The sequence below is a fragment of the Oryctolagus cuniculus genome, chromosome 16 (assembly GCF_051225735.1).
Source record: "Oryctolagus cuniculus isolate XC-2025 breed Fujian yellow rabbit chromosome 16, ASM5122573v1, whole genome shotgun sequence".
Taxonomy (NCBI): domain Eukaryota; kingdom Metazoa; phylum Chordata; class Mammalia; order Lagomorpha; family Leporidae; genus Oryctolagus; species Oryctolagus cuniculus.
Window position 1 is genome coordinate 58,622,118 of NC_142882.1, and position 12,538 is coordinate 58,634,655.

At 62.5% G+C, this 12,538-nt stretch overlaps 1 protein-coding gene across 1 annotated transcript; it reads left to right on the plus strand.

Moving 5' to 3' along the window:
* The first annotated feature begins 57 nt into the window (after nt 1-57).
* Nucleotides 58-11,631, plus strand: AQP1 (aquaporin 1 (Colton blood group)). The gene is made up of 4 exons (XM_017344416.4): nt 58-501; nt 8,598-8,762; nt 9,072-9,152; nt 9,695-11,631. The coding sequence occupies exons 1-4, from the start codon at nt 118-120 to the stop codon at nt 9,872-9,874; spliced, it is 810 nt and encodes a 269-aa protein (XP_017199905.1). The 5' UTR covers nt 58-117; the 3' UTR covers nt 9,875-11,631.
* Nucleotides 11,632-12,538: the final 907 nt, after the last annotated feature.

A 12,538-nucleotide genomic window follows, 5' to 3' on the forward strand; every position in this document is an offset into this window, starting at 1 on the left:
GTCCACACCCCCACACCCCCCCCCGCCCTATAAATAGGCCCCGGCCAGGCTGTGGCTGAGCTTGCAGGCAGTGGAGCCCCAGGCAGCGAGCCGCCTCCTGTCGAGCCCCCAGCCAGCATGGCCAGCGAGTTCAAGAAGAAGATCTTCTGGAGGGCGGTGGTGGCCGAGTTCCTGGCCATGACCCTCTTCGTCTTCATCAGCATCGGTTCTGCCCTGGGCTTCCAGTACCCGGTGGGCAGCAACCAGACGGCCGTGCAGGACAACGTGAAGGTGTCGCTGGCCTTCGGCCTGAGCATTGCCACGCTGGCCCAGAGCGTGGGCCACATCAGCGGCGCCCACCTCAACCCGGCCGTCACGCTGGGCCTGCTGCTCAGCTGCCAGATCAGCATCCTGCGAGCCGTCCTGTACATCATCGCCCAGTGCGTGGGGGCCATCGTCGCCACCGCCATCCTCTCGGGCGTCACCTCGTCCCTGCCCATGAACTCGCTCGGCCGCAACGACGTGAGTCGCGGGGACCCAGGCGTGTGGGGAGTCCAGCAGAGAGGAACTCAGCCCCATCCTCTGCCCATTGTGCAGATGGAGACGCTGAGGATCCGAGAGGACCAGAGGTTGCTGAAGGTCATGGAGAGAGCTGGGGCTGGAGCTCAGCTGTGCCCGCTTGCTGCCAGGCGCTGTGGGAAGCTGAGCTCCAGAGACTGGTGGCTGTGCCAATGTCCCCTGCAGGGCATCTGCTGCGGGCATAAGCTCTGGGAGCCGCTGGCTGTTTGGGCCAGCAGTTGTACCCCCGGGGCTGTAGCTTCCTGGCCCTCGTTTGCCCTGCCTGTGCAACCGGCTCCATTCTCTGGAGCCCTGCCCCTGGGCAAGCTCTGCCCGCTGCCCTCAGCCACGCTGAGCCAGAGGGTGGCGTATCTGTGACCAGTCCTGCGAGTGGGGGAGCAGGAATCCCCAGGGGAGCCTCCAGGTGGCCCCCTGTGTTCACACAGGTCCCCAGATCAACTGCCCCCTGTCCTGGGAGGCAGGCCCCTCTGCAGCTCTGCTCAGGGACCTGGACAAAGATAAGGGAATGGAAACGCTGTCCCGGGCTGCTGGAAGGCGGCTGCCCCAGACGGCAGCATGGGGTGGGGGCAGGGGCAGGGGCTGGCGCCACCATCCGGGGCGTGTTTATGTGTGTGTGACCATGTGTGTGTGCACCTGCTGGCCGGTGCGGTCTCTGAGCCTGTGGAAGCGCTGTGCCCACCTGTGCCCAGAGCTCCTGGGCCAGGGTGGGTAATGGCAGCCACATGTTGGCAGCTGAGTGGAAGCTGCCCAAAGGATTGCTCCCTGATGGCTTACTAAGCATGTCTGAGTGGCTGTTGGTGGCAGCTGCCTGTGGTCATAGACCTAGGCTTTTGCAGTTCCTCGGCCAAGTGCCCGGGCCACGGCAGGGGGCCATTTGGCCCCAGTGGCTGCGTAGGGGCTGGAGGGTGTCTCAGAGGGCTGGAGGGACAGGCAGGCAGGTTTGGGGTGCAGAGAGGAGGCACAGGATCCAGAGAAACCAGGCTGGCAGGACAGGCAGCTCGGGACAGAAAGGTGGCTGGCAGAGGCTCCTCAGGGGTGGCGGGGGTGGGGTGGGGGGTGGATTGGGATTAGAGTCTGCACACTCTGCAGCTCAAGTTCAAGTCCTGGGAAGGGGCTGGTGCTGAAGGCAGCTGGCCGGGCCCTGCCACCAGGGGATTAGCACTTCTTCTGTCACAGTGACACCTCGCTCGCTCAGCCCTCCTCGGAGCCAACCTCTGCTGAGCCCAGGATTGAAGATTAGCCCTGTGGCTGGAGTTTAGACTTTAGCCGAGGGAAGACGTGGCTGGCTGCAGTGGGTGTCAGGGACAGAGCTCAGCGGGCCATGTCCCTCCCAGCCTCCGTCTCTCCGGTGGGGGCAGAGCTAGGTGGCCTCAGGGGGTTTTGCTAGGGAGAGTCAAGTTCGTACCAGGGCTTGGCTGGGCAGGAGGGGGGTGGGGAAGGGTCACCCTAGAAGAGGGGTGGAGACCCCCAGGCCCTCTGGCTCCCTCCTGTGCCTTTCATCTCAGGGGGCAGGCGGGGGGTGGGGTAGGCCTATGTACCTGGCAGAGCAGGAAAATGCCACTCCCCAGTGTGGCACTCAGGCAAAGGCGGGAGGACGGTGCTCCCTCTGTGCCATCTGCTCTGGCCCCACCCTGCTTAGGTGTCCCAGCCCCTTCTCGGGCCTCTGCTTTTCAGTCACACTGGGCTGGGGCAGGCACACGGCGTCCAGCGCTGTCTGCTGCTAACTTCTGTGGCGCTCATGGGGCACCCGGTCTGGTGCCATCTCCTGGCTGTGCCCACGCCACCCGCTCACGTTGTTGGCTGGAGCTTGTCGTCTCCACAGGGGCCAAGCATTCTGGTGGGGGCTCAGGCGCCAGTGGAGATGGTCAGAGGTGGGGGGTCTGGGGCATGAGCGTGGGCCCAGAAACAGAGCAGCTGCCCCAGAAAGGGCACTGTCAGCCCCCGGCCCTGGGATCTGCAGGGCCCTGGGCGGACCAGATGCCTCTGTTTGGAGGGTCGGGGGAGGGGAAGAGAGTAGCCTATGCCACACGCAGGTGACACAATCTTTCCTCCAGTCCTAGGGGAGGCTCCCGCAGCCCCTCTGGCTCAGGGCCCCACCCTGGCCCAAATCTGGGTGGGGTGAGTCGTTGGCATGGAGATTTCCCAGGAAAATAGGGAAAGAAGTGGCAGGAAGTGGTTGGGTGAGTCAAGGGGTGTCCCCCCCTCCCCCGACACTTGGTAGGGACAACTCTCTCCTGACTGAGTCAGCGCTCGGCACACGCCCTAGGGAGACCACGGCCTCCGTCCTGCCTGGGGGGTCCCCGCGGTTCTAGCCCCAACTGTGGCCAAGGGGAGAGGCTCTGAGGCTGGGGTGGGCACTCTGGCGGGGGCCTGCTTTAGCTCAGCCACTGGCACCCTGTGTGGGACTCCACATAGCTGCCCTGGACAGGGTGGCCGAGGGACAGAGAAGGGTGTGATGGGCTCTGGGAAGCAGGGGCCTCGGCAGTCCTGGGAGTTAGCCACTGTTTGCATGCTTCCCCTCTGTGGCCTGCACTTACCCACTCCCTAGGAAAAAGACAGACTGCTGGCTGCTGAGTGCAGGGCGGAGCCAGCCCAGCTCCCAGCTCTGGGCAGCCCACAGGCCCTCTGCAAGATAAGCCCAGCGCACAGCTGCAGGTATGATAAGAGGTGTCCTGGCTGGCCTGGGAACTTCTGAACTTTAGAGGTAGGAAAGTCGGGAGGGCTTCAGGGAGGAGGTGCCATGTGAACCTGGCTGAGAAGTTACCAGAGGAGGAAGCACTCTCCTGGCAAAGAACCTGTGACAGCGGCGGGCGGGGGGGGGGGGGGGGGGGGCTGGCCCGAGTCACTGGGTATGGCCGGACCAGGGGCCATGGTGGGAGCTCCGTGTGGGCTCAGCGTGCAGCCTCCAGCCCGTGGTCTCAGCCCCCTGCCCAGGGGCATAGTGTGAAACCCCCTCTTGGGGGGGGGGGGCTTCTCTCAGCCCTGCTGTCCAGGGCCTGAGTACTTCAGCAATGCTTCCACCTGCCGCAGCAGAGCCGACCTTGGCCCCACGCTGCCTCCTCCCCCGCCCTCTGGGCCCTTGCTTCCCCATCACCAGGCGAGAGGCCCCTCTTTGTCTCCCGGGGGGGGGGGGCGGTGAGGGCCCCTGGCGCCTCCTCCAGAGCTCAGGGGTGGGCTGGGGAGAGGGAAGCCAGAGTTTCCGCTGACCCTGCCCAAGGAGGGGGCCAGGGGCTGGGTGGTGGTGCCACCGCCGGGACCTATAATTACTGCTTTCAGCCAGCGCCAGCTGAGGGGGAGAACACGGAGGCTGGAGCTTAGCGGCAGAACCTTCCCTCGCCCGGAAAATCCAGCCGCTGTTTCCCCTGTTGGAGCCCTGGGGCAGCCCCATCCGCCCCCGGCTGCACCTTGGCCCTGACTGGGAGGAGCCACGACCTGAGGGTGCAGGGCCCTGCAGGCCCCCCACTGCTGCCTTTCCCTTTTTGCGCCCCGCCCGGCAGGGACCCCTCCATGCCAGCGCAGGTTCCCTCTGTTCCCTCCGGCAGGCCTGGTGTGGAGCCCTGTCCTGGTGGGAAAGGGAGCGCTGGGTTCCTGCTGGCAGAGCCTCCGTGGGCCCCGCAGGGCCCCCCCCACCGCTGTGTGGAAGTGCCAGTGAGTCTGGGGTCTCCAGACCAGCTGGGACCAGAGTGCTCAGACCAGCAGGTGGGAGCAGAACGTCACGTCTGGGGCTCTCACGGTGCTGGTGCGCACTCCGTCAGGGCCTCTGTCTGCGGATGGAAGAGGAGGGGCTGAGCCCCTTCCTTCCCCTGCCCTGCAGCAAGGAACAGGCAGAGGGAGGCGGAGAGGGAGGGAGGGAGCCCCTGCTTTGTGCATTGTTTCTCAGCAGGAAGACCTTCTGGGAGTGAATAAAGGGCCTTTGGGGGCCACTGCGTTCTCATCCAGGGGGCCCTTCCCTCTGCCCCACCGTGCTGCAGCCAGGGGTGGCACCTGTGTGGGCGTGGCACAGCCGGGCCCCCCAGGGGCTCGGGGCAGGCAGAGACCCCGACCTGCAGAGCCCTCCTGGGTAAGAGATGGTGCCCTGTGTCCTGTGTGGCCACTGTCCTCAGCCATAGCAGGGCCAGCGCCTGGTGGGTTTCTCTAAATGGCCCATGCGGGTTTAAAATGGGTGCAAATTCTCTAATTTAGGAGTGTGGCATTTTTCACATTTTCCTGAAATCAAATTTGTGAATTATGTGGCTGAAATCTTTTTAAAGAAATATTTATGTCATTTATTTAAAAGACAGAGTGAGAGAGAGAGAAATCGAGAGAGAGAGAGAGAGAGAGAGAGAGAGATCTTCAGTGCTGGTTCGTTCCCCAGATGACCACAACAGCAGGGCTGGGCCAGGCTGAAGCCAGGAGCCAAGAATTCTGTCCAGGTCTCAAATATGGTGGCAGAGGCCAGAGTACCAGGGCCATCTTCTGTTGTCTTCCTAGGTGCATTTGCAGGGAACTGGATCAGAAACAGAGTAGCCAGACTGGCACTGGCATGCCCACATGGGATGCCGGCATCTCAGGTGGCCACCTAACCTACTGCACCACAACACGGGCCCCTTGACTGAAATCTGCCTGATAGTGGGTGGATCCAGTTCTCCAAGTGATTCTGTCAGTTTGGGGGTCTTAGCATTTGGTGCATACAGGTTGAGGATTTTTGTAGTACTTGGACAGGTTTTTCATTAAATTATGCAATCAACCTCTTGAGTTCTCATGAAAAAAGAGAGAGGGTCACTCCAGAACGCAGATGGTCATCCGCAGATGCTGCAGCCACTGTGAGAGGCAGAGAGGCAGAGACACACAAAGCTGTGGGTGCCGCCATGCCACGTGCACACGGCCCCTAAGCTTCCCCACTGCCCAGTGTCGAGTCCCACAGGCACTGGGCAGGTATAGCAGGCCCCCATGCCCCCTGTGCCCTGTTCTTCGAAAGCAGATGCTCAGAGACTTGGCCAGGCCTGATTCTGGAGTCAGCTGCTCCGTAATGGTGGGTGTGAGGGTGTCCAGGCCGAGATGGGGGTCCTTCCTGGGCCTTGGAAACTCCCCTGCTTGGCCTGCCCATGGATAGCAGGGAGGGCCAGAGCCCACTTCCCAGAGAGGTCAGTCCTGGAGCCTGGGACATGCAGGCAGCCAGCTCTGCCAGCTCCCCCGTCCAAGTGGGGCACAGCCTGGTCCCTTCGCTGGGCTTAAGGGCAGCCAACATATTGGCCTGTGAGTGTAGGGCAGCGCTGACCCCAGGGCAAGGTCCTGGCTTGGCTGTCCACTCCTTGAGCTTCGGCCAGCCCATCTGCCATCACCTCCAACCCTGGCATAGGCCTCCTGGGTGGGCCCCAGAGCCTATCGCTTGGCCATCACCTCCAGCTAGCAGGTAAACAAATGGGCCCAGCGTGCAGGGAGCCTGCCCGGAGCTGGCCTGCCCCTGGAGGGAATGAGCTCTAGACAGTTAGCATCCTCCACCACGCCCGCCTCCACTCAGCTGGCCTCTCTCCATGGAGGTTTGGACAGAGAGTTCCTAGCCTGGAGCGAGCAGGTGAGGCACCCACAGAGAGGCAGGAGGTCCCTGTGGGTGGGGCAGGGTGGGCAGAAGTCAAAGTTAGTGGGGGATGCAGGAAGGTGCAAGAGCTGGGAGGGTCTGCAGCCGCCTTGAGCAGGGGCCTGAGATGGATTCAGTGTCCAAAGCGGGAGCTGTATCTTCCTCATGCTTCCAAGATCTATGGATTTTTCTATAGCTTATACGTGCGTTCACAAAACTGTTGGTTACTTTTTCCCCTAAGACCTCAGCTGGGTCCAACTACATGGGAGCGAGCAACATTGTGTTATTCCCCAAGTACCAAGTGACTGCAATCGGGATGGGCTCTCTACCAGCACTTGTTTCACACCCAGTGATTTGTGCACAGGAGTGCTAAGTTCTGATTTTTTGCCTGCTCTTTCATGGACATCAAATTTCAACAGCTCTTCCAGGCCTCCTCCAATCCTGATGAATTTCATCCAGATCTAAGTGATGTCAGGTATTAGGAGGTTGGAGGAAGGCAGTAGATGGTGACGCAATGGGAGAGGAAGGTTGTAGCCCCCGTGGCTCTCAGCTGGCAGGAGGCGCACTTTGGGGTCCCCAGGGCAGGTGGCTGGCTTCTCTCCTCCCCGAGGGCCCAGAGCACTGGGCCCTGAACCACGACTCCCTGCTCTGCTCCCCTGCAGGAACAGGGGTGCCTTCGGAAAGGGTTGGGGCTCTCAGAGCTGGTTAAGAACCAGCGGAGGAGCTGAGCTGAGCTGGCCCGGGCCGTGGGTTGGGTGGGGAGAGTCTGAGGCAGGAGCGCCGCTTAGGGCATCAGCTCCATTAATCAGCCAGGAGGAGCTGTCACAGGACGCCGGCCAGCAAGCAATTAGCTGATCCTGGAGAGCGGAGCAGAGCGCTGGAGAAGGAGCCTCTGAGGGGCGTGGCCTCATAGGTGTGTGGAGGCTGGGCTACCCTCAACTTTGGGCCCGGCCAGCCCTGCCTCCATTCACCATCTTCACACCTCTGCGCAGGCTGGGCCCCTCCCCCACTTCTGCCCACCCCTGAATCCTGCAGATGCCATGAGAAAGAGCCAGGACAACAGCCAGCAGCGCTGCCCTGGCTCCTCCTGCCTTGGACCCCTTCCCTTACTCCTCGGACAGCTCCCGCTGCCTTTGAACCTCCTGGCTGCTCTGGACAATGGGCAGGGACAATTAAATCCATTTTGCAGATGGGAAGACTGAGGCCCAGAGAGGACCAGGCCATGCTAACAGCGCCCAACCTTGGCGCGCCAGCAGAGAACTGGGCATTGCCAGAGGGCTGGCTGGCCAGAGGGCCCAAAGCTCTGGAGCTGGGCCGCAGACAGGGGAGGGGATGTGACTCACTCCCTGTAGCCGAGTGCAGCAGACAAAGGCGGGAAGAGAATTGTTCTTATTAAGATGGCCTCAGGGTGGGGCTGGGAAAACCTCTGGAGGGGTGGGGGGTGCCCCCCACCTAGGAATCTGCAAAATGTCCCATGACCGTGAAGACGCCCCATGGCCTCAGGACTACGGCTTGTTGGGACGCAGCTGTCCTGCCGGGGGGAAGGCGGCTCGGTGGCCACATCGGTGCATCTCTGTGCTGGGCCTCTACCAAGTGGTCCAGCACCCCTGGAGATGGGTGCACGGGGCGTCGGGGGGCAGGGCTTCCTGGGGAGGGGTCTGCCTGGTGCGGCTGTGGGAGACGGGGCTCCGGTGACTTCATGGTAGCTCCCATTCCCTTCTTTTTCCATGAGTCATGTTTCTAAAAGTGGCCCAGGAGCAAGTGGCAGCCAGACGGCGGTGGCGGGGGCCTGCGTGGCCAGAGAGAGTGAGGACCAGGCCAGGCCAGCGGGGAGGGAGCGTGCAGAGAGAAGAAGAGTCAGGAACGCCAAAAGAAAACAGGAGCAAGACACTGGGCCACGGGAGACCGGGAGGGGCAGCGGAGACGGAGGGCGGAGGCAGCAGGGGGCCCTGGCACAGAGGAGACCGAGACAGAGGGAGCCGCGGGGCTAAGTGGAGCGGGCTTTCCCTAGCTTTGGGATTCGGGCATGCAGCAGGGGGTGGGTGGCATGTTCTGGACTTTGGGGGTAGGAGGCCATGCCCCCCCCCCCAAGCTGGGCCGTCCTGTTCACTCCTCCTCTTCTTCCACCAGTGCCCCCGACTCTCTCCTCCCACACCTGGGGCTCGCCCCTTGCCGATGGTTTCAGGTACCCCAGCCTGCAGGGCTGCTGTGCCCCAGGCCACTCAGATCTGCAGGCAGAGCTGGGGAGGTCTAGGCTGGCCCCGGGACCAAGCCGTAGTGTGGGAGAGGATGAGGCCGATTGTGGCCGCCTGCTGTGTGTGTCTGGACGGGGCCTCTCTGGGCACAGCAAAGGGCACAGCGCTCGTCTCTCTCTGGAGGCGCTGAGTCTGGTTCTTGGTGCCTGATCCTGGGAGGCAGGGGGACCTGGGACCCAGTCCCTGCCTGCCGTGCTCACTGGGCCTCTCTGCTCCCGTCCCCACAGCTGGCCCCTGGCGTGAACTCAGGCCAGGGCCTGGGCATCGAGATCATCGGCACCCTGCAGCTGGTGCTGTGTGTGCTGGCCACCACCGACCGCAGGCGCCGCGACCTGGGCGGCTCAGCTCCCCTTGCCATCGGCTTTTCTGTGGCCCTGGGACACCTGTTGGCGGTGAGCTGGGGGGACTTTCCCTGGTTGGGGTGGCAGTCAGGGAAAGCCTTGCCCGGGGCTGTGGGTGGGGTTATGGATGGAGCAGGTCAGCCTCAGGGGACTAGGGGACCTCCCGACCAGCTTTCTGGGCCGGTGTCCCTCGGTGCTTCTGTGTCTGACTCGCGCTCTCCCCCACCTCGCTCTCCTGTCGCTTCCCCTGCACCTGTCTCTGCCCCTGCCCTGTCTCTTCATTCCTCTCCCTTCTTTGCCGGGTCCCGCCTTCCCTCTTCTTCCTCTTCCTCTCCCCTTGTCCGTCTCCCCAACCCCCAGATCGACTACACTGGCTGTGGCATTAACCCTGCTCGGTCCTTCGGCTCGGCGGTGCTCACCCACAACTTCAACAACCACTGGGTAAGTGACCCCTGTGGGGGCCGCCTGGGGCGGGGGTGGGTGGGAGGCACTAGCATCTGCGGCAAGCCTGAGCCCACCTCACATCCTGCTTTCCCTACACAGAGGTCTGGGAGACAGCGGGGCCACGAGGGGTCACACAGTGGGCAGTTCTAGGACTGGCTTCTCCCTCCCAGCTTAGACCCACCCTGCCCTGTCCGGCCCACAAGTCACTCCAGCAGCATGGCTGAGAGCGGGTCTGAGTCCTGCCCTGCCTGATACAGCGTGGCCTGGGGCAGGTGCTTGCCTCCTGGTGCGGTGGCTTCCCCAGCTGTGAAGTGGGTTCACAGTGGTCCCTCCCCAAGCAGGGCTGCGGGGCGGAGAAGGCAGGCACTCACTGGCACACCTGCAGGCCGAGCTCAGCTCACAGGGAGCGCCCGATGGGCTTTCGCTGTGACGATGGCTGCTGTGCAGGGTCCAGGCCAGCATCTTACCTGCTGGGCCCTCACAGTGGGGGAGGCTGGGAAGAGCTGGACGCCCTCTGAGCCTGCCCACTCTGCTCCTAGATCTTCTGGGTGGGGCCATTCATCGGGGGCGCCCTGGCCGTGCTCATCTACGACTTTATCCTGGCGCCGCGCAGCAGCGACCTCACGGATCGCATGAAGGTGTGGACCAGCGGCCAGGTGGAGGAGTATGACCTGGACGGCGATGACATCAACTCCAGGGTGGAGATGAAACCCAAATAGAGGGGCCAGGCCCAGGCACCGACCTGGGGGGTGCGGGTTTGGGGGGGTGGAGGGCGGGTGGGCTGAAATCCGTATTACAGACACTCTGACAAGCTGGCCAAAGGCACTCCCCTGAGTGGACCTGCCGTCGGGGTCAGGCCTCATTTAGGGGTGTCCATATAACTTTCTTTCTCTGTCTCTGTTTCTTGGCCTCGGAGCTTCTTGGTGACCAAGGTTTACCAGTTGCCCCACTCCCCTGATGTCATGGAGGAGGTGAAAGAGAGGCCCTCAGAGTGTAGCCTTTTCTGGCCTGGAGGGGTGCCAGGCAGTCCCCCTCATCCGGAGTTGCTCACCTGCTCACCTGCCACAGGTGCCTGGGGTTCTATTGTCAAAGCTATGTGCCTTTGGGAGTGGCCCCCCTTTCCTAACATGCACCTTGCCCCCAGGAGTGCTGGGAAGGAGATCCCAGCAGGTGCAGTGGCGGGGGGTGTGCAGACAAGCCCTGCCCCTGCCATTTGCCTTGGTCACAGGACCCTCCCACTGTGCTTTTGCTGCATGAACTTGGAGCTGGCCCCATCTGTACAGTAGCAGGGACAGGGCGAGCCATGTGGGTCTGAGTTCCTCTCTAGGATTCTGCAAGTGTAGACACGTCATGGGTTCCAGGAGGTGTAGTGTAGACCCCTGTGCACAAGCAGATGGGTTTCAGAGCAGAGGTCCACCCACCGCACAGGTTTCTGGATCTGCTGCTCCCCAGGGAGTGGCTTCCCAAGTCGCGGTTGGCTGTTGCAGACTGAAGGTCATTTAGAGGGCAGAGGACAGGCACTTGTGTTCCTTCACCATGTCCACGTCATGTCCATGGCCCGCTGCACTGTGGCCATCATATCTCAGTTCTCCACTTCCCTTGCCAGTGTGGACACAGGCCCCTGATGTGAGTGTGTCGTTAAAGAACCTTGGGTTCCCTGAAGCCTGGAGGCCGGGGACAGCCAGACCCCTATCCTGAGCAGCCCCTGGGGGCACAGCCACTGCCAGACCCCCGCCCCGCTGGCCCTGAGTGGGAGGAGCCCCCTTGCGCAGCCCCTGGGGGCACAGCCACTGCCAGACCCCCACCCCACTGGCCCTGAGTGGGAGGAGCCCCCTTGCTTTGTTCATGAGTGTGGTGGGGGGCATCGGGGTAGCTTCCTGACTCTGGGACCCCAGGCCACAAATCCTTTCCTCCTCACTGACCTGGAGGGCAGAGGTCAGCAGTGGGAGTTGGGGAGCTGGTCCTTCCGCTCAGCTATCTGCTCGAGTCCATTGAATTCCACCAGGGCCAGAACAGCTCCCTGGCGTGTCCATAGCCAGGGTGGCAATGAAAACCCAGAGACACAATGACGCAGGTGGACAGCCAGGAGGCCTTAGCAGTCACTGGCATGTGGCATGTGCACATGCATGTCTCCATTCCCTAGCAGGAACTTCCAGCCATTTAACAGATGAGGAAACTGAGGCCCAAGACCCCCACAGCTAGATGATTTGGCCAGGCCTAGCAATGAAGGCCATGTCTCTGGCTACTCCCTGGAGCTTGAGGCTGACCCCTGTCATTTGCAGCTTCCCAGTTTCTGCCTGGGCACTGACCAGGGCCTGGGGGTGGGGGTGGGGCGCGTGGGAGGGGAGAGGGGCAGGCCCACTCCCTGCTGGTTCTGGCTGCTGCGCCGAGGACCCTGCATCTGTCTGCTCTGCATACCTGCCTCTGGATTTGGAATTTCACGTATGTTAAGTCAATAAAGGAAATGACACGTAAAGTCCGCTGGCCTCCTGTGGTTCTTCTCCCCGGGGTGCTGTGTCCCTACAGGGGTGTTCTGGGTCTGCAAGGGAGGGTTGGGGAGGTCCTGCCTGCTCGCCTGCTCTCAGGACCCTCAGCACAGAACCCCACCGCAGGGGTGCAGAGTCCTGCCCCGCCCACCCCACCGCCACCCCTGCAGGCAGTGTTCGGGGCTCAGTGGACCACTCTGGAGGTCTGGGGGCAGCTGAGTGGTGCAGGGGTTCTGGCCGTTTGCTCAGGGTGGTGGGAGCCATCTCTGACTGTGGAGTGTGGGAGGACTGGGGAAGGCGGGGCTGAGGTCCAGCAGCCCCACTAATCCCCTCTGCCCCGTATAGTGCTCTCCCTCTGCCCTCAGCTCACATGTGTGACCCCACCTGCCCCTGTGCCCCAGGGGGCTGAGGCTCAGGGGACACACACTCAGTCCTCTGAGTCGGTGAGATGAGTGTCAGGTTCAGGGTCATACCTAGGTTCCTGACACTGCCCCAGTGCACACACTTTGGGCTGCTTCCCCCTCATTGGGCCAACTCTGGTGGTAAACTGAGAGCTGAGAACAGGGCACAGGCCGGGGCAAGCTCCTGCCGTCCACAGAAGCTCAGGGGGCCGTCACCTCCCAGGGTCTCTCCAGGCCACAGGGGCACAGTGGGTGGGAAGATCCCGATGCCCCAGCACTCTTCCTGAGAGACACTTGATTCCTGCCTCCCTCTGGGGAAGGTGTGGCTGATGGGGGGTGGGTGCTGGGTCACCTGCGCTGGGGCACAGAGCTATCACTGCCCATGCAAACCATTCCTGTGCCCACCAGGTTGAGGATGGGTGAGTGACAGCCAGGCTAGGGGAGGCCCACCTGGGATGTGTGCAGAGGGTAACAGAGTGTGGTTAATCTCTTATCC

Coding starts and splice junctions, on each gene's coding strand:
- AQP1 (XM_017344416.4), top strand. CDS start 118: ATGGCCAGCGAGTTCAAGAAGAAGATCTTCTGGAGGGCGGTGGTGGCC. Junction 502..8,597: donor ACTCGCTCGGCCGCAACGAC/GTGAGTCGCGGG, acceptor CCGTCCCCACAG/CTGGCCCCTGGCGTGAACTC. Junction 9,153..9,694: donor ACAACTTCAACAACCACTGG/GTAAGTGACCCC, acceptor CTCTGCTCCTAG/ATCTTCTGGGTGGGGCCATT.